Source organism: Poecilia formosa, unplaced genomic scaffold (genome assembly GCF_000485575.1).
Source record: "Poecilia formosa unplaced genomic scaffold, Poecilia_formosa-5.1.2 Scaffold41, whole genome shotgun sequence".
Taxonomy (NCBI): Eukaryota; Metazoa; Chordata; class Actinopteri; order Cyprinodontiformes; family Poeciliidae; genus Poecilia; species Poecilia formosa.
This window is the reverse complement of record NW_006799980.1, coordinates 2,464,735-2,490,934: the sequence shown is the minus strand read 5'-3', so window position 1 is coordinate 2,490,934 and position 26,200 is coordinate 2,464,735. Positions and strand designations below refer to the sequence as shown.

At 40.9% G+C, this 26,200-nt stretch overlaps 2 protein-coding genes and 1 long non-coding RNA gene across 6 annotated transcripts in view; 2 read left to right on the top strand and 1 right to left on the bottom strand.

Annotated features, from left to right (window-relative positions):
• The first annotated feature begins 353 nt into the window (after positions 1-353).
• Positions 354-16,926, top strand: tbc1d19 (TBC1 domain family, member 19). The gene is made up of 21 exons (XM_007551341.2): positions 354-596; positions 726-798; positions 899-944; positions 2,176-2,251; positions 2,396-2,470; positions 2,726-2,789; positions 4,281-4,327; positions 4,417-4,527; positions 5,938-6,010; positions 6,427-6,465; positions 8,417-8,529; positions 10,194-10,268; positions 11,047-11,109; positions 12,836-12,920; positions 13,040-13,084; positions 13,171-13,203; positions 13,293-13,402; positions 13,497-13,588; positions 14,617-14,732; positions 14,866-14,936; positions 15,606-16,926. The coding sequence occupies exons 1-21, from the start codon at positions 501-503 to the stop codon at positions 15,678-15,680; spliced, it is 1,578 nt and encodes a 525-aa protein (XP_007551403.1). The 5' UTR covers positions 354-500; the 3' UTR covers positions 15,681-16,926.
• LOC107836134 (uncharacterized) lies at positions 8,787-22,051 on the bottom strand. Of its 2 annotated transcripts, none has more exons than XR_001661986.1 (4): positions 22,037-22,051; positions 17,945-17,976; positions 15,601-17,837; positions 8,787-8,800 (listed from the first exon to the last, which is right to left on the bottom strand). It is a non-coding gene; the product is annotated as an uncharacterized LOC107836134 (long non-coding RNA). The 2 variants fall into 2 exon arrangements; XR_001661987.1 differs by lacking the exon at positions 22,037-22,051 and adding an exon at positions 20,866-20,930.
• stim2b (stromal interaction molecule 2b) overlaps positions 21,227-26,200 on the top strand; it is a 46,189-nt gene continuing 41,215 nt past the window's right edge. For 2 of the 3 annotated variants that reach the window (XM_007551339.2, XM_007551340.2), the window contains exon 1: positions 21,836-21,962. In XM_007551339.2, coding sequence (XP_007551401.1) covers positions 21,836-21,962 — 127 coding nt within the window. Of the gene's footprint in view, positions 21,314-21,797; positions 21,963-26,200 lie in introns of those variants that run through there. The other variant, XM_016671060.1, reaches the window with a different exon arrangement.

The window sequence follows — 26,200 nt, the reverse complement described above, 5'->3', positions numbered from 1 at the left end:
CATCTCATCTTTCTGATTACAAAGCTAACTAAGATAAGAAAAGAAAACGTGAATGTTGGGAATATTTGTCTAAACATTCTCTTAAGAAAAGATTTGTTAGAGGTATAGCGTTCAATGTAAACTTCACAAATCGTTCAAACCTTTAGGAATGTTCACTAAAAGGTTTCGTAAAGATTAATTGCAGCTTCCATTACATATAAAGAATTCCCTAAAGGTGAGTTGTGCATTTGACACTGCCTAAATATTTTATTAAAGTTAGCTTGAACTGTTATTATCTTTTCAGACAACCTTTGAAGGTTACATTCGACAATGGGAGTAAAGTTTGCTGCGTTTGTATTCAGTCGGAACCAAAGTATCAGGTGTTTGTTTCTCGCGCACCGACCTTGGTTGCTAAGTAACCCCCGTGGTGCTGCTGCGGCTGCTGCTTGAGGGATGCTGAGAGTTTAGCCGCAGCATCTCTTGAAAGCGGGCCGTGTGAGGTGTCCAGGTGAAACCGGAGGATGGACGAAGGCACCGAGTTATCCCTGAGCATCGCCCATATCGTCCAGCGTCTCAAAGGAAGCCATTTACACTCTCAGATAGAGAGGCAAGCTAAAGTGAGTCAGTTAGCATGCGGCTAACGATGCGGAGCTAGCTGTTGCTGTATGGTGCAGTGTTTCAGTAATAAGCAGTTTTTTTCCCTCTTTCTTGTTCAGCTTCATTGTAAACTATGAAACTCTTTTTAGGACTGTTTACATCGTCCTGAGATACAATTGGAGTCGCTAAAGGAAGACGTGCGCAGTTTTCTGAAAACATCAGGTGGGCTGAGGTCTATTTTGCTACCTGCTGCCACGCCACAGCACGCCTTTAATATAAGAGCGACAGAAAGATGAATATCCGGATGTGTTTCTCTGTTTAGGTTGGGAGAAAAAGCTGCAGAATGCCATCTACAGAGAACTTCACATGTAAGTCAAATATACATGAAGCACTTTTCCCAAACAGCTGCCAGGATCCAGTTAGGACTTAGGTTGCATTCAGGTTCTTGGTGACGGCCAGGAAGATCTTTTCCTCCATCATCCACGACATGGAAATATTTTCAATATTTTGAGCTTCTTTAACAACAAACACTTGTTGTTGAGAATGTTTTGGCTTATTCACCATCAACATATCTGACTCTCTGTTTAGGTCATCCCCATCTTCTAATACTGGTTCCCTGTTCTGTTTTATAGCTTCTTTTTTTTTTGCACAGAGAGAGGGTTCTGATATATTCAGACCTGAATGAAATGTATTTCAGATCTGAATAATTGGGAAAAGGAAAAAGGAAAAAAAATAGGATGTGTACATCTTTATTTGTATTTGTTTATTTGTTTTGTTGCCTGTAAGATCCATCCATCCTGTTGTTTTTCCATATTTAAGTAAATATCTGGAATATCTGCAGTGATTTATGTCTGGAAAAGAAAACAAACAAACAAACAAAAAAAAAGGCGTGATCTGGGAGTGAGATCTATAGAGTTAAAATCCATTGTTACAAAGGTGGACATAAATCTAATGTAATGTAATCAAAATGCAGTTTTAACAGTTTTTTATTTCATTCAAGTATAAATCTGTGTTTTAAAAGCTGCAGTAAATTAACCAGATTTCACTCTTTTACACTTGTGTTGTTCAGATAAAGCTTTTTAATAATTTGCTGCCACTCTTTTCAGATATACAAAAATATGATTTTATTATATTCATACACTTCACTGTTAAGTTTATTTCAGTGTTTAGGAGACAGTTTCTCATCTATATATTCTTATTTTAATTGCCTTTGAATTGTTCATATTTTACCTTTTTTTTATCTGGTATACAACTTCAGGCTAACTGGCTAAAACTAATAAATTTCTCTGATGTATGTGTCTTGCACCTCCCCTCATGTAGGATGTATGGTGTTTAATGCACTGAGTCCTTGAGTCATTCAGCATGCCCTGAGCAGGCTTAGTGAAACACTTAGTGCATCTGGTGGAGATTTGTTCTGAGTCATCTCAGCTCTGATCAGGAGGGGGAGGGGGGGGTGGCATTTTTTACTTTAAAAAAATTCTCTGTTTGATGAATTCTCTCTATTTCTGAATAGTGCTCCATTTGCATCAAATCATCAGAGCTGTCAGTCTTTCTCGCAGTCGACGTTTTGTCACACTGCTGCGTCTTTCCCTGTTGCAGCCAGCTGCCTCCGAGCCATCCCACGGCTCCGCTGGAGCATCTCAAAGAGCCGCTGGCCTACATGCGTAAAGCTCAGGTCAGTGCGTCTCCTCTCGTCTCCGTCACTCCTTTGAGCCCCCGTCTTTCTCTCGTTCCCTTTGTCTTTTTCGTCTGGCAATCCTCAGAGATGTAAACCCCCGTTTTTTTTCGTGTCACACGTGTGCCGCATGTGTGCGCGCAGGCCAGCTGGGAGAAGCGCATCCTGAAAAGCCTGAACAGCATGAGCACGGAGCTCGGAGTGCCTCTGGCCCGTAAGGTAGGGGGAAAAAAACCGCGGCCCGTCACAGGTAATACCGCTAAACCGCAGAGACTTCTCCAGTGGAAAGGCTGTCGTAACGCTGTATTTGTTTTCGCCAGATGGTAACCAGGCTGTCGTTTTTTTATTTTTTTATCTCTGTGTTCCTTTTCGTGCACACAACTGTATTTAAACATAGCAGAGATCTCTGTTCTGCAGGCCGCGTGTTGTTTGTTTTGTAAAGACCCCCCCCTGTTCCCTCTCCTGCTCCCGCAGAGGCCCGGAGCCGAGCAGAAGGAGCTCATCAACAAGTGGAACGAGATGGGCACGGATGAACCAGGTCTGCAGACATTACCCAGGGTTTTTGGCCCCTGCAGTCACCTGCCTGCTATGACAGATTGGTGTTGATGTGTATGCATGGGCTGGTGCATTTAGCATCAGCTTAACAACTTGCCATGTTGCTCTGAACCAGATCTACCACTTCTGTGTTTGCTTTGCGAGCTATATTTATCCAGCCAAGGATAAAGAGGAATGCGTCCATCGATTGTGACTCTTATTCAGACGTCAGAAACGCCTTAGGAAAAGTTCAGTGTCTTGCAAAAGTAAAACAGATTAATTCAATGTTTTCAATAAATACAAACTACAAACCACAAAGTTTTCAGTGGGATTTTAGGTGACAGGTCAACACAAAGCGATGAACAGTGATTAAGTAAAAAAACAAAAAAAAACGTCCAGGGTGTCTGTGCAAGTGTTCAAAGTCTTAAATGAATGTATCTAAAGTTAAAGCCTTAGTATGTCTTAAATTAATTTAAAAATGCAGATGTGAGCCTTAAATAAGTCAATCGCAGATCTTAAATTTTGTTGCGGCAGAATTTAATGTCGTATATTTTATACAGTTTCTTTTCTGTCAAGGAAACGTTGAGTCACACACAGACGTCTTCATTTTGTTCTGTGACTCAAGGCGGTTGTGGCTAACCAGCTGCCCCTAACCGCTGGTTACCCACCTGGTAGCCACTGGTAGCTAGCTAGCTCACTTTGTTTGCATCCATCATGGGCAAACTGTAAATTTATCACCATTTTTTTGATATGTCTCTACCGGATGTGAATAGCTAGAGACACCAAATTTTGCCCGTTTTTTTAAAGATCTGGCTGCCTATTCTCAATTGTATTTGTCTCTGGGCTTTGACTGGGCCATTCTAGCACATGGATATGCTTTGATCTGGACTATTTCATTGTAGCTGTCTATCTCACTCAGCCTCTAGTCTTTCTGGGCTTATTTCCTTGGTCTTCTCAATGCCGTTTGTTCACTAACGTTCTCCAAAAACCTTCACGGAACAGTTAGGATTAAGCTGAAATTACTCATGACCGGAATCATAAAAAATCAATTGCAAAACCTGATCAGATGTTCTGAGGTTTTATTTGTAATGTGAAAAAAGTTCAGAGGTTGTGAACACTTCCGGAAGACAGTGTACTTTGTTGTTAAATTTCAGATTTATTAGCTCTTTCCCTTCCCCTTTTTGCTCGAAGCCGGCCCGTTTCCATGAGCAGGCCAATCTTTTAGTCCTAACAGTGCTATCACAGCTCAGGGACATCTAATAACATTTAGGATGTCCCCCTTCTCTGGCTGTAAACATTGTGGACTGCGAGTATAGAAGCTGTCCAGACCTCTTGCACGGAGTTGCGATAAAGGCTGCGACACCCTGCTTCCATCCCAGAAGTTAAGCCCCGTCCTTCCCTGTTCCGCCAATGAATTTACAATCGTGTCGTCACAATGGAAGCACTCTTCCTCTGACCTCAGAATCTAAAGCAGTCGTTTCTGTGTTTGTTGCAGGCTTAAATCGCTTCAGGCCCGTTTATGCACCCAAAGACTTTCTCGAGGTAATCGCATTTCTTGCTGCTGATGATTTGTTTTTTGTCATGTTGAATATTTGGAGATGTACCTTTTCGCTTTATTGCCATCATCTCAGGTGTTGATCAGTTTGCGGAACCCCAACCATGACAGCTGCGAGGACGTCAGCGCCCGGAGCCACTGGGGGCTCATTCAGGTTCCCCTCAACATCCGAGATATTCCACAGCTGGTATATATCACATTCTTATATGTTTCTAATGATTTTTTTTTTTTTACACAATATTACATTTTTTAATGAACAAATAAGAAGAAAAAGTATCCGTGTTCCACCAGAGAGTTTTTGATCATCCTGTAGCCCTTGCCAGTTCTGGTGACTGTGACGACCCTGATGGTTGATTTCAGTTGAACCATTACTGTGTCGATTTGGCCTTAAGTTTTAGATTTCCAGCCATGTCGCCATCCTTTGCTTGACCCCAGGGCCACCTGAAGGGTTTGTTAGTGTTGTCTGGTCAAAGCACACAGCTTAAAGTCCCAGTAGAAGCACCACTTCACGATTATACTTGTAATGGTATGGCAGAAAAGACCAGTTTCCTTTCATGTGGATAACATCCTCTAACAGTGTTTTCACACCTGATAATCTTGTAGTCTTAGTTCGATTGGGGACCAAAATTGCAACATTTGTTACATTTTCATCTGGTGCAGCTCGCTTTCACACTGCACCGTGTCAAAGGATCAGATCCCTCTGAAGAACCTTTTCACCCCCTTGCCTGTCTGTGGTGGCGCTGAATCAAGAACGAAGAAGGCATGAGCACAACTTCTTTCTTCACTCATGTGAAGGTTGTAGATTCAGTTCCTGCTTCTTCCTGTCATGTGTCTGAAGTGCTTTGACCAGTCAATATTACTGAAAAGGTGCTGGATAAATTTATCATGAATGACCAGTTAACATTTCCTTGACACTCCAGTCAACTTAAAAAAAAAAGTCATTTGTTGTTATGTGAGATGGATGGTCTTGGTAACCGATCAGTCTGAATGCCTGAGGGCTGTTAGAAAAATATTTTAAGAAAAGTCAGTGGGTGTTAAGTTTGCCTCTTTGACTTTGAGTTGAGTACAACAATTTGCTCAAGAGCAAAACACTATGAAATCTTAGAGGCTCACTGAACATGATTGGTTGAGCCTTCTGACTACGTAGGGCCGTTTTCTCCTCTGATTTAAAACTAAAACTGAATCCTAAACACCACTTGGTCTCTTTTCCGTGCAGAGTTGATTTTCCTTTTAAAAAAGAACTGAAGTTGAACCACTTTACTTACTACAAATAGAGGAAATTAGAACCTTTGCCTTGTGTCTGCAAGCTAACAGATTCATTAAGCAGGCTGGCGGCCACCCAAGAAGTCAGAATAACATTCTCCCTGCCTCGGATTAATGAGAACAAAGAAGCAGCAGGAGTCCACTTTTGCTATTGGGTTTCTCCGAATTAATTTTGAATACGCAGTAGCATTTGCTTGTCTAAAATGTAAGAGTAAATGATGAAATTTGGGGATAAAAAGGCACTGACTGAACTACAAATGCATTTTGGCACGATTAAATTAATTGATTAAATAATGTCGGAAACTGCTTTTTTTCCCCTCTTTTCTGCTCGCAGAGGCAGGCCTACACGGAGCTGAACCTGAGCTCCGGCCAGCTGGGGATTGACGACCTCGCACACGTCCACCCAGGTATTTACAGGAAGCAAAAAGATTCACGTCTGCCCGATGAATCCACGACGAACAAACGTTTTTCACGCGACAGCAGTTCAATCAGTTGCATGACAGCGGGGAAGCTTTCCCTCTCATCGCTCAGTAGCTTATAAGAAGCAGGCACAGAAATCCTTCTTGTTGTGATTAAATACGCGTGTTTTTCCACTGAACAGCTTGGCACACCCACCAGTAAACCCCACCGGCCGTATATCACTGTGGGCTGCTGTGTTAGCTGTCTGGGATTTCTCAAATAGTATCTTCATGAAGTCCAGATATTGACATTGTTCCAGTTTGTCGTTCATGCCTTAAATAGAATGGCCTCCGCTGTCTGTGTGTTTGTAAGTCAGACCGATAACGGTGCTGATCTAATCTGTTCTGCTCTCTCCTTCCTCTAGACCTGTTTGAAAATGACTATGTTCAGATCGGCAAAAAAGGTTAGCGTACACGTGTGTGTGTGTGCTTTTTTTGATTGGTTTTGTTTTGTTATGCAGCCCGAATTTATTGATGTGTGTTAAATATTTACAGTTTTAAACACTCCGTTAGAAATTCAGAATTGTTGTTCATTGGTATCAGCTGAACTCATAGCTTCTAGTCTGGAAAATATTGGGATTTCCAGACCTTATCCGTTATACCATTGCTTAAAATGTTGCGTGTGCCATTCCTTTCTTCAGTTCTTCCTTATTTGTTTACTTGCTTTCTTCTTTGTACCTTTTCTTCCTCAGTCCCCCGTGTCCTTTCTTCCCTTTCTTTCTCTCTGTCCATTACATCTTTCCATCCATGCGCCTTCCCACAGCAGCATGTGCCATTAATTCATTGTAGACTCTTGGCCAATCCTTGAGTTTTAGTTTCAGTTTTTATGCCTGAATGACTAAAGTATGAGGGCTAGGTGGTGTAACATAGAAAAATAAATCCTTTCTGTGAAAATGGTCCAAAACTCGACTAGAAACGATTGACGGAGAAAAGTCTCATAAAACCTCTGAAAGGACCATCTAAAAGGTTACAGAAAGTTTTGTTGGAAGGAGCAAATTCTCCTTCCAGTTGAGTCTGTTTCATAGGTCTTCCTAAACAACTCAAGGAAAACTCCAATAATACCCATTACATGTCATATACACACATAGAAACTGAAAATATACATTTTTATGGCAGGAACAAGTCCCCTACTTCTCTCGCTGACAGATCTTTTTCTCAGGTTCCATAATCAGTAAGAGCAACACTCAAAGCCATGCCGTGAAGCCAGTGTAAACACAAAGCTTAATATGGACACCAATCAAGCATCAATAGCCTTAAAAACACAGGCTGTGCTTTTTATATACAGCGCCACACACCCTCCGCTTGCTGCTTCAGCCTCAGTTGGCTTTGTTTTGACTTCTGGGCTGCGGCCTCTATTCCAGGCCAAGTGTTAAGTGCCTTCAAACTGGAAATTTAGGGGGCCGAGGAGCGTGTTAGTTTACGCTACAACTGGCCTGCACCTTAAGCTGAGGGATGTGTGTTTTGGGCTACTGTCACAGCCTAGATTTAGGATAAGAGTGAGCAAGCTGAAGAGTTATTAAAATGTGCCTGAGGGGCTCTAGAAAGTTGTGCAACTATCACAATTATATGAAGATCTTGATTTCTGGTGTTTATGCTCTTGCAGGCTGTGAAATAGTAAAAGCCCACAAGCCTGATTTAACATGTACAGATGTTCGTTTTCCCATCTGCGCTGCTGGAGGGCCGTGAGCAAGTCAAACAGGAACCGCTTTCTGTTGACTTTAAAGTGAGACTGTGTTGTGTTCATGTGGCAGCGATAACAAGCTAAACTGTCGGAGTGGAGTGGCGTTCAAGCACAGGACGTTGGCAAACCAACAGCAGCACGCCAACGGATTCACACCGCTTAAATATTTCACATTTACTCACGTTACAGCTGCAAACTTAAATGTTACTTATTTAGATTTTTCTTGAGTTGGAACAATACAAAGTTGCACACAACTGGAAAGTGGACAAAAAAAACACAAAATCTTATGAAGTATTTTTGGTGTAGTTTCTAGTGGAAATATCCTTGTACACTTGAAATAAGACAAAGCTAACTTGCGAGTAACTATTCAGCAAGATATAGTGAAAAATGTTTTAATATTGATGAAAATGTTCTAGTTATAAGTGAAACAAACTGCCAGGAGGTGGAGAGTGGATCCATCGTCTACTGGAGCATGCCAAAAGATTCACAGCTTTGATTGCAGTCAAATGTAGCTCTAAGAAATGTGTAATACTGTGTTTGTAAAAATGTGAAAAGTTTTAGGAGGTTTTCATTTAAGCATTAACTTATCGACGCAAAGAGTTGATAAGTTCCTGTCTTGTTTTTTTTTTTTTTTTTTTTGCGTTCCTGCTGATTTTCGATTGCGTTCTGTGTAGTTGTGGTGGAGCAGGACAGCGCGGCGGCCCAGCAGTACAGCAGGCGGGGCTGCCCCACCGGGCTCCGGGCGGCCCTGTGGGCCCTCATCCTGAACTCCACCAACCAGCTGCAGGTACGGCAGCAGATGCACAGACACTCAAGTTCACGGGTCACTTGCACAACTGCCCCGCTTCCCAAGCTGTTTCCCGACAACTCGAATTCTTCTCAGCTGCTTCTGTTTCCCTCTTTTTTTTTTTTTCCCCATTAGATTTTTGTCTGAATCTCCAATTGGATACATTAACTTCAAGTTAAAAACCAACATATGACACATAACACCAGCTGACCGATAAATTCGAGATAATCTGTGCGTTTGCTGCCGTGGTGTTTATTATAACTGGCCTCGGCTTGTCCCGTGTGTACAAATGTTAAGATAATCAAATGCTTTTGCTCGGTTTAGCCTAAACAGTTGTGCTTGTCTGCCTGTGTGGCAAAACACCAGAGGCCAGGGTAACCTGCTGGGGCCCGGTTTGGAGAATACTGCATGAGATCGGAGGCCTGATTGGGTCAGAGCTCTGGAGCGCAAAGCACATCAAAGAAGGTCGCAACCGTTGCTCGGTGTGTGTAAAAAAGCCAAAAAAACAAACAAAAAAAAAGGCCATCTTTTCAGGCACAGATTTGTAAAAAGTGTCAATGTTACTTCCAGTCAAAAGAAACGTTTTGCTCAAATTAAAAAATCATGTTTAACCTAAATCTAGGGTATGAATAAATACGCCACTTGACTGAATTGTTACTGAAACTGAATTACATTTTCATAAAAAAAAAAGAAAAGATCACTTAACCCTGGTCCAAAATCATCTCATGACCACTGTTTAGCACAGTGGAGGATCTATGATGACGTGGGCTCGTTTCTCTTCTGAATGGTCGGCTGGCGTCATCAGATTACCTGGCAGCACGAACTATAGCGAATACCTCGGAAATTTAAGTGAATAATAAATCGGGTTATGTCAGGAAGCGGAAAGTCAATCGTCATTGATTCTTTAGGACGGATAACGATCCAAAACCAAACTGACTAATTCAAAGCAAAAACAGTTCATAAGACTCTAAATCAAGCTGGCAGAAAACCAGTGGGGAGATCCGAAGTGAAAAGAGCACAGCAAAAGATGGAAGGAGCTGAAAGGATTGCACTAACAAGATCCTCAAAACTGATCAACAATACCACTACTAAATTTAAAAGAAAAGTAATCTCAACATTTAATTTCTTTTTTTTTGTGGATTGGCAACTGATGGGACTGTCTGGTATTTTAGCAGAAATCTTTTCAAACTTTGTCATTAATGCGGTCCACAGTACCAGTTCCAGTTGTTCCAGTTTCCTCCCTCAGCTCTCCGCTGCTGCTCTCGCAGCCGGAGCGCTGAGCATTGTCAGGATGCTCAGAAATTGTCGCTGGGAACATTTTTATTGCTCCGTTTGGCTCGTCTGTGAAAAGCTGTCTAAAACCGGAGACGCGTTAAGTGATTAAGCATGTACTCGGAAACACTATACCCTCTCTATTCGTGCTCGATTTAACCGGACTGTCATCACATTTACTGACGGGACGTAATTTAGTAGTGTCTGTAAAGGAAGTGAGAGTTTTCCAAAAAAAAAAAAATATATACAAAGCAGAATACATATTAGGATTTTTTATTTATTTTTTTTGCTCACCATTCACTTAAAAAGTTGTTTCTATTCATTTCAGTTGAACAAAATGACCATTGTAGATGGTAGGAGAAATAAAACCTGCTGAGTCTTTGTCCTTTCAGGACATGATGCACTACGAACAGCTCAGGGCTGGAGTGATCCAACACAACCTGCTGGTAGATAACCTCATCTACAAGGTGAGCTGGTCAACACTCATTCTCCTCTGAGTGAATGAAACGTAGGCACGCCTTTAGCAGATGCTTTTTTCTTTTCTTCTCATGAACAAATTCCTCTGAGTGACTCGGCCTTGGATGTTAAGTTACTGCTGTGTGTGTGTGTGTGTGTGTGTGTGTGTGTGTGTGTGTAAATTCACTGGGTTTAGGTCTGAGCTGCTTTTCTTACAGTGGAACTGAAAAATGTACACACATCTGTTGAAATGGGACAGTTTTTGGCGATGTAAAAACATTACAGCGTCATAAATAATTACAAAGTGTGTGTATGCTGTTTAACTTAAACAGTAGCTTGCATGGAGGCTACAAAGGATCAAAACTATCTCGTACAATACACACGTATCTTTTTGCAGTGAAGGCTTGTGGGAGAATGTGTAATGGTCTGAACTATGAGGAAACTAATCTTGTGCTTTCGTGTCATTGTCCCCGAAAGATGTTTGTATCATGAACCACAGTGAAAGAATGTAGTGAAATCTGATAGTGGATAATTTTCCTCAAATGGAGCTGGGGTGTTTTTAGAAAGTTGTAAACAAAAAAAAAAATATTGAAAGCTGAGGGATCACCTTTAGAAGGTTTTGGACAAGACTTCTATAGTTTAAAGGGGTGCAACACTTGTGCAACCAGGTTACTACCCATGTGTTGTGTTTTTTTGTTCTCACCTGAAAGGTACAGGATATATGTGACGGTAAAGATGCAAAAAGTTGTTCTGTGTCACAAGATCTGTGAAAACCCTCTGCTTCAACAGGACGTCAAACTCACCGCCAGTAACGACGACTACTACTTTGTGTTTGAAGATTTCCTCTATCAGGTCAGCTCTCTTCTTTATGAGACAGTCAGTATCTCATTATTTACCCTTCCAGTATTTTTTTTACTTAAATAAACAATAGAATTTGATGTAATTGTCAGGATTACAGATTATTACAGATTTCAGTGTTTCTTGTTCGTCCAAATTGTTTACACGTTAGCATGTCTTTTTCTTCTTCTGTTGTTTCACTAGATAACACTGTAAGCATCTTCCTGTTTGGCCACCCTGGGTGTTTACTCCTTCTGTGTGACAACAGTCATTTTTATCTGCTGTTTTTCTCTCCAACCAGGCGTCAATATCTTCTCTGTCAGTCGCTGCTCTGTTTGTCTTTGACGCCCCTCTGATAAACATGCTTCTGCACTTGCCAAACAGGTTAACTCGGCAGCTGCTTGTTTGCTGTGCTCTTTGGTGACAAACCAATGAACGGGCAAGGTTTATCGAAGACCAGGCTTCTGCATCCTTGTCAGTGTTGACTGATGGCAGACTCACTAGGCAGTGAAAGAATCCACTTCATGTCAAAACGTTAGTTAAGAGACGACAAGAGAAAACGTGGAAGGTTTCTGAGAAATTTCCCAGAACTGTTCAGAGAAGTCATGTTTTCTTAGTGGGTGTTTTTTTTTTTTTTTTGGTGTATTCGAATGATTATTGTTTTTATCTTTGTGACATAGCTGTTATGTTATTTTATGAGGCACCTGCCACAGTTGGACAAGCATGCCTATGGTCTGAAAGACAAACAGAATCATTAAGCAGTCATTAAATATTAGCTGTGATATGAAATATAAATGTGGTTTAGCAATTGTTTTTGAGCATTGATTTTACTCTATGTAAGATTTAGATCTTTACCCAAAGAAACGACAGTGAACTGATTGGATTTGTAGTGTGAAACCTGCTCACAGTAATTTATTTCTTATATATTCCTAAATTCACAACACACACTAACAACTTTCAGGGAGGGGAATGGTGAATAAATACAAGTGAAGTAAACTTTCTCCGAAGATGACAAGATTCCTACACAGTCTGGAATCGTCAAAATTCTGAATTTGACCGAATTTATTTTTGACTTTCAAATAATTTCAATCGTCTAGCTGATGTAAAACATTAAAAGTTGTTCAATGGTTCTGTGCTTTTGTACAGAATATGTAACCTACTGCTTTTAGTTGCAAAACGCAGTTGGAATACTGCATAATTGTATCCTTACAATGTTTTTCTTAATATTTTTCAAAGGCAGGGAGATTACATGTGGCACTAATCTATCTTAGGAAAACCCTCCAAGTGAATCATCTCTAAAATCAATATGGAGACAACCAGACCGCATGATGAGCTTCTCTCTGTTTAAGATCTTTGACCGAAATGAAAACTAATTTATTCCCGCATGTCTTCATGGAAAGATTTTCCAATCAACGGAGCATTTCTCGAACCTCCTCTCCACCTGATGCTTAGCTCAGTGTACTTCGATACATCCTTGCTGCCTCCAGTTGCACCGTTTAATAGAGTTATTTATGAAGAGATAGCGAGGACGCTCAAGGCTGTCACCATGCCCCGAGTACATAATAATAATAATAATAATAATAGTAATTAATAATGTGAATGGATGCTGCATATTATTCCTTAGAAAGAAGCAGTATGAAGATATTTTTTTTTGGCTCAATTTGGACAAATATTAATGGTGGATTTTCCACTTGAATCCTTGTTCAGCTCAAATTTTGAGTCTGGCTCCGTTTGTTTCCAGGTACTGTTGTGTTTCTCACGGGACACCGCCGTCCTGGAGCACTTCAAGTACAACAGCGCCACTCCGCCTAAATCCTACCTACACGGTGAGATCGCTTGATACCTTTCCATTCTCATACACACGTTGAAGGGCACGTTAGTCACTGAAACAACGATTGTACTCCTAATTCAAGGTATTCAATGCCTTTGTGTGCCTGCCTTGCAGGGAAAGTGGGAGACGAAGAGTATGCTGTCGTTTATCCTCCAAACGGTGAGTTCACGTTGAGAGATTCGGACATGAAGGTTTTTGAATCGAATCAGAGAAAATTCACTCAGCTGGCATTTTTATTTACTCAGGTGTTATCCCCTTCCATGGCTTTTCTATGTATGGTGAGTTGTGTCAAACTCAGTTGTTTCGTTGTAAGTTGAAACATCCAGCGTACAACCACGTGTGTTGTAATTTGTGGATGTTTCCACAGTGGCGCCCTTGTGTTTCTTGTACAACGAGCCGTCCAAACTCTACAGCGTCTTCCGGGAAATGTACATCCGCTACTTTTTTAGGCTGCACTCCATCTCTTCTTCTTTCTCGGTACGAGCCTTTTCTGGGTAAAAGTCGAGTCTTTAAAGCTCCACTCCACCTGGTGAATGAACCGACTTTATATTGTTGTTCTGTGCTGCTGCAGGGCATAGTGTCCCTGTGCCTGCAGTTTGAGAGGCTACTCCAAACCCACCTGCCTCAGCTCTTCTACCATCTTCGACAGATCGGTGCCCAGCCGTGAGTTAAAATACTTTGCCGTCCCACCTCTGTGATTACATCTACTTAATATACAGTGCAAAACTATGAATACACATTGACCTTTTTTCAGGGTGCCAGTGCATCCTTAAAAAGTCTTATATTTCTCAGATTAAGGCCTTAAAATATCTTAAATTCATTAGAAAATGTTCAAGTTGGCCCTAAATACGACATCCGCTGGTTTTATCTTTTGCCGAACCGGACTATTTAATCTTGTATATACAGTGTAGTTTGTTTTTCTCGTGGGAATTTTCTGTCAGACAAAAGTTTGAGTCGTGCACAAACATCATTAGGTTCTGTAACTCGAGGCAGTTGAGGCTACTGCTTATCAGCTGCTAATAAACCCTTGCTTGCTAGCTAGCTAGCTTTTTTGCGTCTACCATTTGTTAGCGTAAATTATCGCCAGTTGGCTGGATGACATTCGTCTTTGCCTCTGACTCATTTCTGTTGTTAATCCATACATTGCCTTTTTTGTGCAAAGAAAATCTAGGCACAACTATATAAAGATTGTGATTTCTCCAAGTCTTAAATTTATTTCACAATGGCCTTAAAAAGGTCTTAAAAAGTCTTCAGTCTGAGATGGTGAAACCTCTGCAGAAGCTCTGTTTTTCACATTTTTATCCCATCACAACCACAAACTTTACTCTTTATTTTAAATTTGATGAGAAACGCCAATGCAAAGTACCAGAAGGCAAATAATACTTGGTTTTAATTTTTAGAAATCTGGTGTGACACGCTCTTGTTTTTAATCCCATTTAATCTGATAAAAAAATTCTTCCCCTTCATCCAATACACCTGACCTTGCACACAGAGACATGAGTATCCCTAGAGACTGTTGTTACTGTTAGCAGATTATTGCACTCTGATTCTTATGAGCTGCTGCCATCTAGTGTTTATGGCTTGAATTACATTTTTCTCTCTGTCATGGAATCATAAGTGTTGGTGTGAGAGGTAGCGGATGCAATCAGAAACATAAAAGTGTCACTGAAGAGTTCATATTTTCTCCTAAGGCTGCGTATTGCCTTTAAGTGGATGGTCCGGGCCTTTTCTGGATACCTTTCCACCGATCAGCTGCTCCTTCTTTGGGATCGAATCCTCGGGTATGACTCGCTGGAGGTGGTTGCAGGTCAGTACATCCTGAACTCTTACTTCCATATCAACTACGCTCTGGTTTCCTGACGTCATTCTCTATCTTTCCCGTCTTTTACTGTGCCGTTCTGCCCTCTTCTCCCCACCATACCGTCTCTTTCACCCTGCAGTCCTTGCAGCTGCGGTGTTTGCCTTCCGCGCCGAGAACCTGATGGAGGTGACGTCGCTTGCCTCGGCTGAGGTTTGTCTGTTCCCGCTTTTAGACCTGTGTGTTCTCAGGTGCGTCTCAAACGAGGAGTCTGTTTCCCCGATTGCATACTCACAGAAAGCTAGAAATAGCTTCAGAGGGGCCTCCACCCTCTCACCCCTCGCCCCACCCAGCACGTTGACAAGCACTCGCCGTGTCCTCTGACACCCACGCATGCATAGGAGAACCTCTTTGTTTGTGCTTACAACCATTTTTACAGCGTCTCAAGTGTAGCCTTACATTGCTAATGTAACCCTGAGTGCAGGCTATGTGCAGGCTAATGTTGCCCTCCTCTCCCCTTTATGACGACGGGGTCAAGCGGCAGCATTATGTGGAGGGCAGTAGTTCTAGGGGGCACCATTTGCTTGCAAATTCTCCCACCTGCCCTACTTAAGAGAAGATATCATCATAACACACTGCTCCTTATTTTATATTTAGCGCCTCAGGCCCAGTGCTGAAATTTTAAACCCCCTTTCTAAACATGATCGTGTCCCTAAATTTAATCCCCCCCTAGTGAACCCAAAAGGACAGGGTGGGAATCTCGGATCATCCTGCTGCTCTCCTGTCCTCTGCGCATATTTGGCTTAACTTTTTATGTCTATATTAAAACGGATTGTTAGAGAGTTGTCTGACTTGTCTTTTTCTTTGACGATCGCACCGCAGGCCGTCCTCGCCGACCTCTCGACTCTGAAGGTCATACCGCTCATCCAGATCTTTCTTTTCGCCACCGCCATCTGAACGACACGAAGACTCTGGGTGTTCCGGGCTCGGTTCTCGTTGCACAACAATGAACACAAGCTGACTATTGAAAAGTGACATCAGGGGGCCACACCTCATCTAGCTCAAGCAAAAAGCCAAACGTACATTTAGCCCTATTAATAGTATTTTCCCTTTATGATGGTATTAGTTGTCATACAGTATGTAATTTAATCCTAAGGCCAAGCCAGCCTCATTAAGCTGGAGGGAAAGATGATCCTCGCGGCAGTTCCCCGATCAGCTAAGGTGAATTGCATGAAGCAGTAATTGTGTTGCAACGGCAGCGTGCGTGGAGACGCAACGGCAGTGGCGTCTCCGTGCTTGCCTAATGAAGTGTTAATTAGTTCCTGCCATTTATGCAGCCCAGCGGCTCCTGCTTGTTATTATTAAACTGTTAGATCCTTATGTTACCGATGAATGATTTGGCATCTTAGTTTGCTCCAGCATGATGAGAGAAACCTGCAAAAAGCCATGAACTGCAGTGCCATCCACAAATAAGTCTTGAAATGAATTCCTGTTTAATTGCAGTGGCATAATCTCACAGCATTTTTTTTTAATTGCCTGCTGTTTATACTGAGGAGCATAGAGAGAGAGGAGGCTTTTAGACCATTTGTTTTCATGCAGTCTGTCTTGGTTGGGCCCTCTTTCATCCTCATTTAGTTCTGTAATGCTATAAGAGGTTTATTTTTGGTTTATATGGTCTTGTTTTGACCATATCTGGATTATTATTTTGCCTGAAAAATCCAATGTACCTTCCTTTGTACATTCCCAGTTCCCAGTTGAGTCTACTAGGTTTTTTTTTTTTTATGTTGCGTTTTTGGCAAGATTTCCAATGTCTTTGAAAGAGAAACAGATCCAGATCTTCACTCCTAATAAACTGTGCTCAACAGCGGACATAAGATGTTATTTTAATTGTCATTATTTTTGTTATTGCCAGGTCCACTTGGGACGTTTGCTGTCAAGAAGCTCAGTTTTACTCTAATCTGATCAAATCAAATCACATGGCTCCAGTTAATTCCTTGCATAAATGGCATGTTCTCTTGTCTTACCCGTTTTCAAAAGTGGCCAAAAGAAATGTTAAGTTTATAGAAGTTTAATTAAAATAATTATTTATCATTTGTTTTAAAGGAATTATTGGGAGTGCCAATGCAATACCTCTAATTTTTTTGAGAAGTAAAATAAAACAATTATTTCCCAAGATGCACAATTCCCCACAACAAATAACTTACAATTTTTTTTCTTTTTTTTTTTTTTTTGTGTATGTGTGAGATTATGGTACAACATTAAAATAAGAATTTATTTTAAGTTTTTTTTTTGTTTGTTTTTTTGCCCAATCCCACCCATGCTGGGTACGGGGTTATGGGGCAATTTGTGTGGAGAACTCTGTAAATAACAGTGCTGTTTGTGTAACGTGCAAGCTGCTGTCTACATGCAGTTTATTGCATTTATGAAGGGTTACAACACACTTTATGGATGTTTAGCACCTTCAGTGCCAACATTGAAGTGAAGCGTTTTCTCTTTTTACGCGACTTTAAATTATGAATGATCAATCGTGGCATTTTTATTCTTTGGAAGTCATTGTCATTGAATCTTGCAAAAAAGTTTTTTTTTTTTTGTTGTTGTTTTTTTTTAAATTAAAGGTTATTAAGGTAATCGCACCTGAAGTCCTCTGTGCTTCTTCTCTGAATATTTCTGTCGGGTTGTGTGACAAGATAAATATTTGGACAGGCACAAGTGTATGCTGGAGGCTCACTGCAATCATTTCTAAATGAGCCCCCCGCCCTACATGTAGCATATACCCTCGTTCTTGGCCGCCTCCCTCATCCCCCGCTGTCCTCTCTGCAGGCTGGTATCGAATTATGCTGTTCTTCTCTTTCGTCTTTCCTCTCCCCCTCCCGCGCCCGCCTGGATTCTGCTACATCTGCCACCTGTTTACTAGCACTCCCACACCGGACTCTTTTATCAGTCATGCTCCTCCTTTGGGCCCCACAAGTCTGTCTGTTGGTCCTGCAACATGTACCTGCTATGGTGATTTACTCATACTGCAGTCCCTCCTGGTGGCCGATTCGTTGCATTGCAGGATAGCGTGCCTTCTGTCCATCAACACGCAGACGCTGGCCATCGTTGACGGATTTCGTTCTGAAATTTGAATCAAGCACAGTGATCTTAGCGGATGCTTGGGCAGCACTGTCTACTCCGATCGTCTTAGATTTTTCTAATCACAGTGCTGTGAAAAACTGATTTACCCCTCACAGTGGAAGCCAGGAGTTTACGTACACTGAATAAAAAGACACAGAAAGAGAGAGATTCAATTATTAATATCTTCAAAATCATAAGTTTACATACAATACGATAGCTGTCTCTTTAACCCTCCTAACTGTCATGAATGATGACATCAATGTCCTCATGGACACATTGGCTTACTTGTAAGCATTTTGAGGGTGACAGTTAAGGGGTTAAGCAAGAAGGGAAAGCCAAGGTGCTGATGTCACGGCTTTGGAAACGTCTGATAGGTCAACTGACACATTTGAGTTAATTGGAGGCCAACCAACCTGTGGATGCATTTTTAGGGCCGCACCTGGAACAAACTGCTTTGTTGTTTGACGAGACTTGAAAGTTAAAAGAAATCAGCCCAGAAATCAGGAAGAGAATTTTGAAGCTGAACAACTCGGGTTTATGCCTCGGGGGATGCTTGAAGGTGCCGCATATATGTGTTCAAACAATTACATGCAAGCGCAGACACGATGGGAATGTCTATCATAGCTCTCAGGATGGAGACTGGTTCTGTGCCCCAGAGATGAATGCATTTTGGTTCGAAATGTGCAGATTGACCCCAGAACAAAAGACCTTGTGAAGATGCTAGTTGAAGCTAGTGAAACATGTAGAAATATTGAAATGGCATCTGAAGACATCAGCCAGAAAGTTCAAACTTGGGCGGAGATTCTTCCAGAGCTCCAGAGGTTACAAAGTGGTTTAAAGACAAAGTAAATGTTTTCTGTCTCCATGAAAAAGGCCTAATCTCAACCCTATGGAGAAGTTGTGAGCAGATGTGAAAAGGCGTTTAGGAGCAGGGTGGCCTACAGGCCTGACTGAGTTAAGCCGGTTCTGTCAGGAGGAATGGGACAGAACTATTCTGAGAATCTTGTGGATGGAAACCCAAACGGTTTTACCCAAGTTATACAGTTTAAAAGAATTATCCCCGATACTGACCAAATGCATACTTCTAAATTTAAATAACATTATAAAAAATATTTTAAAAAACCCTTCTTGCTAAGTTTTTTGTCATTTATCATCCATCCATTATCTAACACTGACCTAAAAAGGAGAAAAGTGTGATCTAATTTAACTACTATGTGCATCTGTTTTTTTTTTAGTCAGTGTATGTCAACTTCAGATTATTTCAACTCTTTTTGAAATAATTTCAGAACTGCATTTTGCATTTACTTTGGTTAACTTTGTCTAATGCTTGATTTAAAAAAAAAAAAGAAAGTCAAAATGATACATAAGTCTGTAAGAAGTGAAATAGTTTTACTTCAAATTAGCATCAAAATAGCAAATTTTTTAGCTAATTCCGTAATTTACGGAATTACAGACCAGTACACACCATTCCTGTGGAGTAGCACACCACGCAACAAAAGTGACACAATGTAAACGGAGGGCTTTGTAGTCAGTACGCAGACCTGCACACATGTTGAAAAAAGAAAAGCCTTCAGAATTTCAGTTCACTCAGATTTTTGTAAATTTAGGCACATTATTCCCCCCTTTTGCTTCCAGAACATCCCTGACCCAAGATAAATTAGCTTATCTGTTGGATCAGATGGCACAGGCCTGCCTTCACTCCCCACTTGGCCATTCAAGATGCTGTCAAAAATGTTTTTGATAACTGCTTTTGATAGATCATGTTCAGTCCTTGGAGAATATTTGCTAAACCAAGAGCCTTGTCCTTTGTCCTTTTTCTTAAAAATCTGCAAAATTATTAGATTTTTTTTTCTGATGGAAAAAAGTACGATATATCTATTTTTAACTATTGAAAGGGAGTGTTTTTTTATTTACACTTAATTAAAAATGGCAGGTTAAGATTGTTTTACACGCTTATCAATATGGGGAAAAAACTGCAACAATAAAACCTTTTTAATAACTGCTTACCAGCTTTTTACATGTTTATTTATTTTGACAATTTATATTTGAGATTGGAAGACCTCTTTGCTATCACCCTTATATTTGATCTCCCTCCACAGATTGCCTATTAGATTCAAATTGGGACTTGGCCATGTCGCTCCAAAACGCCATTACTACTTCCAGACACAGGAAACATCTTGGTAAAATTTAAAGAGGACTTTACACCTATATTTCAGAGGTATGAATAATTTTGGGATTTCTAGGAGACCCCTCAAATGATTGACAAAGAAAGAACATCTAGACTGATTTTGTGCTGCACCTGAATAATACAAATTTCTCTTTCTGTCAATAAGGGAAACATGCACCATTTTAAAGTTTTGGATTTACCATGATTTACACTTTTCTCTCCTGCAAATAAATCTATTTGCCTGTGTGAATACTCTTGAGTTGACAAGTTACAAAATGTTTGGATCCCCTGATCCTGGTGTTCCTAATCTTGGACCTCTTGATTTCTGATAAACTGAAGACAGTCGATGAAGTTTGGCCATTTTACTTGCACATTATGTAACTGTTTTAGGGATGTCAGAATCATAACATCGTTCTGCATTTTATTCTAATGTTATCTGAATCATGAATTGTATCATGAGGCTTATGTACGATGTTTCAAGGCTGCTATAAAGGTCTTATCCATAAACCCTGCGCTGACCATCAATAGCAACAACGTCCCTTTGTTTTCCGCGCGGAGCATCTTCAAAAACAGACAGAAGACTGTGCTGTTGGAAGCAACCAATCAGACGCTGCCATGTCGGGGCAGTCCAGCCAATGGGATCGCTCGGTCGGGGGAGGAAAACTTGGATGGGCCGACGGAGGAGAACAATGAGGCGGCTAAAAAACGTGCTCATCCTCCACTTCACTGTGGAAGAAGACACCACGCTAAGTTTCTGGAGGCTTCCGGGGGTTCTTACGTGGTGTGGCTAAAGTAAACCCACGAGGCAACATTAGCTTAAATCCCCGGCGTAACAGGGAGGCGATAGCGCTCTGAATTTACCTCCATACAGGTACAAACACTCCCAGAAAAAGGTCTCTCCTGATCAGATGGTGTCCCGCACGCGAGGGCATTTGGAGGCAAACTACAGTTCCTCACCCGTCCTCACCCCTCCCTGTCCTTTTCGTCACGTCAAGCCGCTTTGCATACCGACTTCCTTCTCCCGCTGGTCCCCATCAGCCAGCCGGCGAGGCGAAGCGTAGCGAGCAGCAGCAGCTGATAACATGACGGGAGGATACTGTATCACGGAGAGCCATGAAGAGCTGACTTTAAAAACTTCATTCGGGAAGTAGGCGGATGTCGTGTGCGGCCGATATCCAGCTCGGAGAAGGACTACACGGAGAGGAGGAGCGGAGAAATGGATATTTGATGCAACCGGGATTTTTTTTGTTGTTGTTGTTTTTCTTGTTCGACGTGAAGAGGCGGAATATGCCGGTGTTTGTACACTACTGTACGTGGAAGTACACGGACTGTTTTTCTTCCCACTCACAGCTCTAACCTAAGGATTTAAATCGCCACTTTTTTTTTTTTTTTTTTGCTAATTGTAGCCCCGCGGTTTAAAAAACGCTACTTGTGCGTTGCTTATTTTATTTTGTTTTTTTTTTTTAAACGTCGTAGTTATTGAGTGCTCTCTCCTACAGGCTTCATGTGATTTTGTAAGCTAATACACATTTTTAAATGTATAAAATTAGCCATGGGGTGGCCCCCCTCTTAAACAGCCTGTGAAACCATTGCACCTCTTAGCTCCCCTTTTTGACCCACCTTCAATTAATATTTCCTGTTAGCTAGCTTTCCCCTTATTACAGGTGTCTATCTTTTTTCGTGACACGGCATTTATTTTTCCAGTTATAATTATTCTGATTTAAAAAAAATATTTATCTTTACATTAAGGCTGCTAACTGCTGTCTGTTTTGCAATTAATTAACCCCTCGCAGGATACGAATTCCCTCATTTTCCCGTCCTAATTTCCACCATGAGTTATATGGTAGTAAATGTATTGCTACGTGGACTCGTCATCTATGCGGTACTGGGCTCGGAGTGCTCCTACTCGAATGATCTGCCAAGCCACTCGTCTGATGCTGCAAATGTAGCCATCACAGGTAAGATCAACCCGCTGGGTGCCTGTAATTTAAAAAAAAAATATATATATATTGAATATGCGTGCAGGATTTACCCCCACCGAACACACAGCCTCCTCTTCCCCTCCTCCTCCTCGTTTCCCTCTGGTCCCCAGTGGTTTTCTCGGGGAAAGCCGAGGAAAGCCCTGCGCATTGATGGAGAGTGATGCATTTTTTTTACCCCTCCTGTACGTTGCTGAGGAATGCATGACATGACTAAAATGCAGGCTGCAGAATCTTTAAATGCAAGGGTATTGACTTTATTCATCAAGCACGTCAGGGAAATCATCCTGTGTTTACACGCAGTACTTTGTAAAAGTATTCACAACCCTTTCGCCTTCTATTTTTTTTATTTTTTTTTTTACATTTTGTTCCCTCACAGCCACAAACCTTTTCGTGTTGTTTTTGAATCGGATCTGACAGAAGCAGCACAAAGAAATAGATATTTGAAAGTGGATGCACACTCTAAGCAGGTGAGAGCAGAATTAAATGTTATTAACACTGCACACTAACACCGTAATAACACCATCCCTATTGTAAAACATGGTGGTGGCAGGATTATTCCCTAGGGATGCTAGTTTTAAATAGGAAAACAAGGTTAAATTGATGGGGAAAATGGATGAATACAGGAGAATGCTGGAGAAAACCTGGGCTCGCCTACTACCAACACAACAACAACAACTCTAATAAATATACAGCCAGAGCTACGATGTTTAGATGGAAGCACATTCATTTGTTAGAATGGTCCAGTCAACATCCAGATCTAGATCCAATTGAGAATCTGTGTTATGGCTTTAAAATTGATGCTCTCCTTCAGGTCTGACTGACGTTACCACTTTGTGGCAACCCCCCCCCCCACCAAAAAAAAAACAAAACAAAAACAAATTAAGCAAAGTTTCAAGCCTCCAGATTTTCAAAGCTTGTACAGTTGTACAATAGACTGTGTTGAGCTCTCAGAAAATTCTTGTTGCAACACATTAAAGTTAATAGCAGGGGCAAAGTGTGAATACGTTAGGAAGTCATTGTATGTTCTTGATCGTTAAAGCCTCAGATGAACTCGCTCACCCTTCTTCACCCCCTTTTAACTGCAGTATTGACATAAACTAATGAGAGCACTATTTTCTATCCATTTGCATCCGTCTTTAACTAGGCTTTATTGATTGAACAGACTGAACAGCTCTTCACACTGTGCCTTAACTGGCAGGGTTAAATACAGACGCCAACTTATGTGTTACTTTGTGTCATAAAGGATATGTACAATACTTTTGGGACACTAATATGTGCTCCAGCTGTCTTTTCCTTTATTTATTCATTTGGCTTTATTTAATATTCCAGTCAGAGGTTTACATATGCTCATCAAGGGCATAAATATATTCATCTTTGGGTTTATTTCCCAAGAAGAATCACACAACACAAAATTGTAGTCACTAAACAAGAACTGGGTGCTAAAGTGTATTAAATTTGTTAAGGGTTTTCTCTGATCCACACATACAGTAGTGAAAATACAACCACTTTAGTTGTTAAATAAGCAGCGTTTTCAGTTATAGTGTCAGGCAGAAAGCAAATGAACATTCCACAACCTTTTTATTTATTTTTTTAGCTTTCAAGAAGTTAGTCGCATCCATTTGTTTTAGCTTTGTGCTACGCTACACAGTTTCTCTGACTTCAAAAGACTTTTTTAGACACAAGATGCTTTTATGTTCTCAAGATTTTTTCACAAAATGCCCTTTTTTCTTAAATTAATCACTTAACAGTAGTCTATGAATCATTCAGGCCTAAAAAAAGCGACACTTCACATCGATGGCCCAGCCTAAAGAGTGAGTTACTAACGGGCGTACTTTTTCTTGGATGACTGACCTTAAAGATGACCTTTAAAGAGCTAGACAATACTGGAGTACACCTGATATAACCTGGAACCACGGAGGATTGTTGTAGTTTGTGACGGCTGCATGTTGTACACCGAGTCCGTCTTCTCCTTCTCCAGACACTTTGTTCACATCACAGTTTTGTCTTCTTTGAGGAAACAGTTTCTTTTCACAGACTCTGTTGCCATGTGACCAGGAAAAAGTCCAGGAAGTTGATGTTGCCCTGCTGGCAAATACTCAGCCACAAAATCCTGCTCTAGAAATGGGTCATTTGTGTTTTCGTCCTCCATTTTATCACAAATTTAACGGAGCCGAACAAAATGTGTCGCTGGTAGTAACTCAAAAACAGCCAGGGTACTTTCTAACTGCTGTACCCAGACTTACACCTGATCTTACCTCAGTGTGAAGCATGGCTGTTTGACGTCCAAAAGCGTTCTGCTGTTCTTTTAAGTCTTATCCAAAGATGTGAATATGCTCTGGTGCACATTAGGGATTCTGGAAGCCACAATGTATTTCTTTTAATCAACTTATTAGAATATTACGGCAGCTTTCAACCACGTCGTCTTGTACTTTTTGTACTTTGTGTAGTTAGTTTCTTTTATATTTTATGGCCTTAATAAATGTTACTTTTTATGATGATTTTGTCCGGTCATGAGGAAAAGAAAATGTTTATGATGGTCAACGCATTAATGAAGAAAAAAAATAAATAAACCCTAAGTATACCCCGTTTGCCGTAATTTTCTAGAAGGGATTCTAGAAGCCCAGTTCTCTTAATCAAGTTGATCGACAGTTGTGACCGCTCTTTCTAAAAGCAGGAGTTGAGTTACTTTGACAGGACAGATCCGACAACGATCAGTTAGGTCTGCAGAGAGAATCATCAGGGTTGACCTCCACCCCTTCAGGACTCGTAAAGGTCTAAGGTCAGGAAAAGGGCAGCTAATGTCTCTGCATACCCCACATATCTTGGATGTATAAACGGTTTAGGTTTTTACCTTTAGAGCACTGTTTGAAAAAAACATGAACATAGGGCCAATTTTTCCCCCCAAGACTGTCTCTCTCATGCTAATTCAACTGTCTTTCTTTTTTTGTTAAAAAAAAACTAAAAAAATAAAAACCTCTAATAAACAAGAGGAAGGGTTTCGAGGTAATTTTCAAACAATTTAAAATCCATTCTCTGGTAACAAATATTAGTGGCACGTAAACATTGAACAGTTTCCCATCTTTCCCTGGAGTGAATATCCCACAAATTTAAACAAATTTACCACATGGTTATTATCTAATGTTATGAGAAATTCCAAATAACCCGAGAGCTCAATTTCAGCTTCTGTAGGCCTCATTTAGCGTGTTAAATGTTGCATTGCATGACATCCAGAAAAGACAATGAACAAGTATGGCTTGGCAACTTTGAAGAGTTGCCAGGAGAAAACATCCGCTTTAGATTTGATAAGGAGTCCTTGGATATATAAGACCACATTGTAGATGTTTGGAGGCCAAACACAGCATATCAGCATAAGTGCCTCATAAAAACCGCAATGCCCGGCGGTGGAGCAGTGAGCACCTTGCCGTGAAGTGAGGTAGCTTCAGGTGGCCCAGCCAAAGTCCAGACCTTAACCTGTCGGAAATGCCACGGTGGTCGTGCATAAATGTACACTCTCAAACCAAATTGGCTCGAGGCTATGTTGTCATAGAAATGGAAGAGATTTATAAAGTCATACAGAAAAGGATTATGACAAGGTATTGCTGCTATAGGTGGTGTTATGACTAACAAAATGATGGAGCATGCTTAGCAGATTTCCCCAAGTTGCATTTAAATAGTCCTTTGTGAAAGTCAGGTAAGGGTCTGAGTTCTATGATGATTGTTATTTTCTAATACAGACCAGTAATTGAATAATAAATCACACGATCTTCATCAGAGGTTGTAGTTTAGCTGTTTTTGGTATATTTATTTATCTGTTCTTTCTTTTTTATGCTTGTTGTACACGTTAACTGTCCACACATGAAATTTTGTACAGCTGCAAGCGGAGTTTTCTTTTTAAAGATGCTTCCCTGATGTAAATATTAGTTTTCCTCTTCAATGTTAGTGTTAGATAAATCCAAAGTGAAACCCTAGTTTCGTATTCTATCCTCTGCTTGACTCCTCTTCTTTTGTGAGCTGTTTATGTAGACCAATATGTGCCCAGGTGCCAGGCTGCTAGCTTCACAAGCAGCCTGACAAATGTTTAGCCTTAAATTCATTTAAATATGCATATCCACCCAATACGTCCCACCCACGTGTGGCAGAGCTGCAGGAGAAGGTAATAAACCTCATCTGAGGCAGCTGGTAAACATTCAGGACCGTGTCTTTACAAGTGTGAA

What these genes read in the sequence shown, in the direction of transcription:
- tbc1d19 (XM_007551341.2), top strand. Translation starts at nt 501, where the DNA reads ATGGACGAAGGCACCGAGTTATCCCTGAGCATCGCCCATATCGTCCAG. An exon ending in CCATGGCTTTTCTATGTATG is followed by an intron (nt 13,204 to 13,292) that starts GTGAGTTGTGTC and finishes ATGTTTCCACAG; the next exon opens with TGGCGCCCTTGTGTTTCTTG. An exon ending in CGTCGCTTGCCTCGGCTGAG is followed by an intron (nt 14,937 to 15,605) that starts GTTTGTCTGTTC and finishes ATCGCACCGCAG; the next exon opens with GCCGTCCTCGCCGACCTCTC.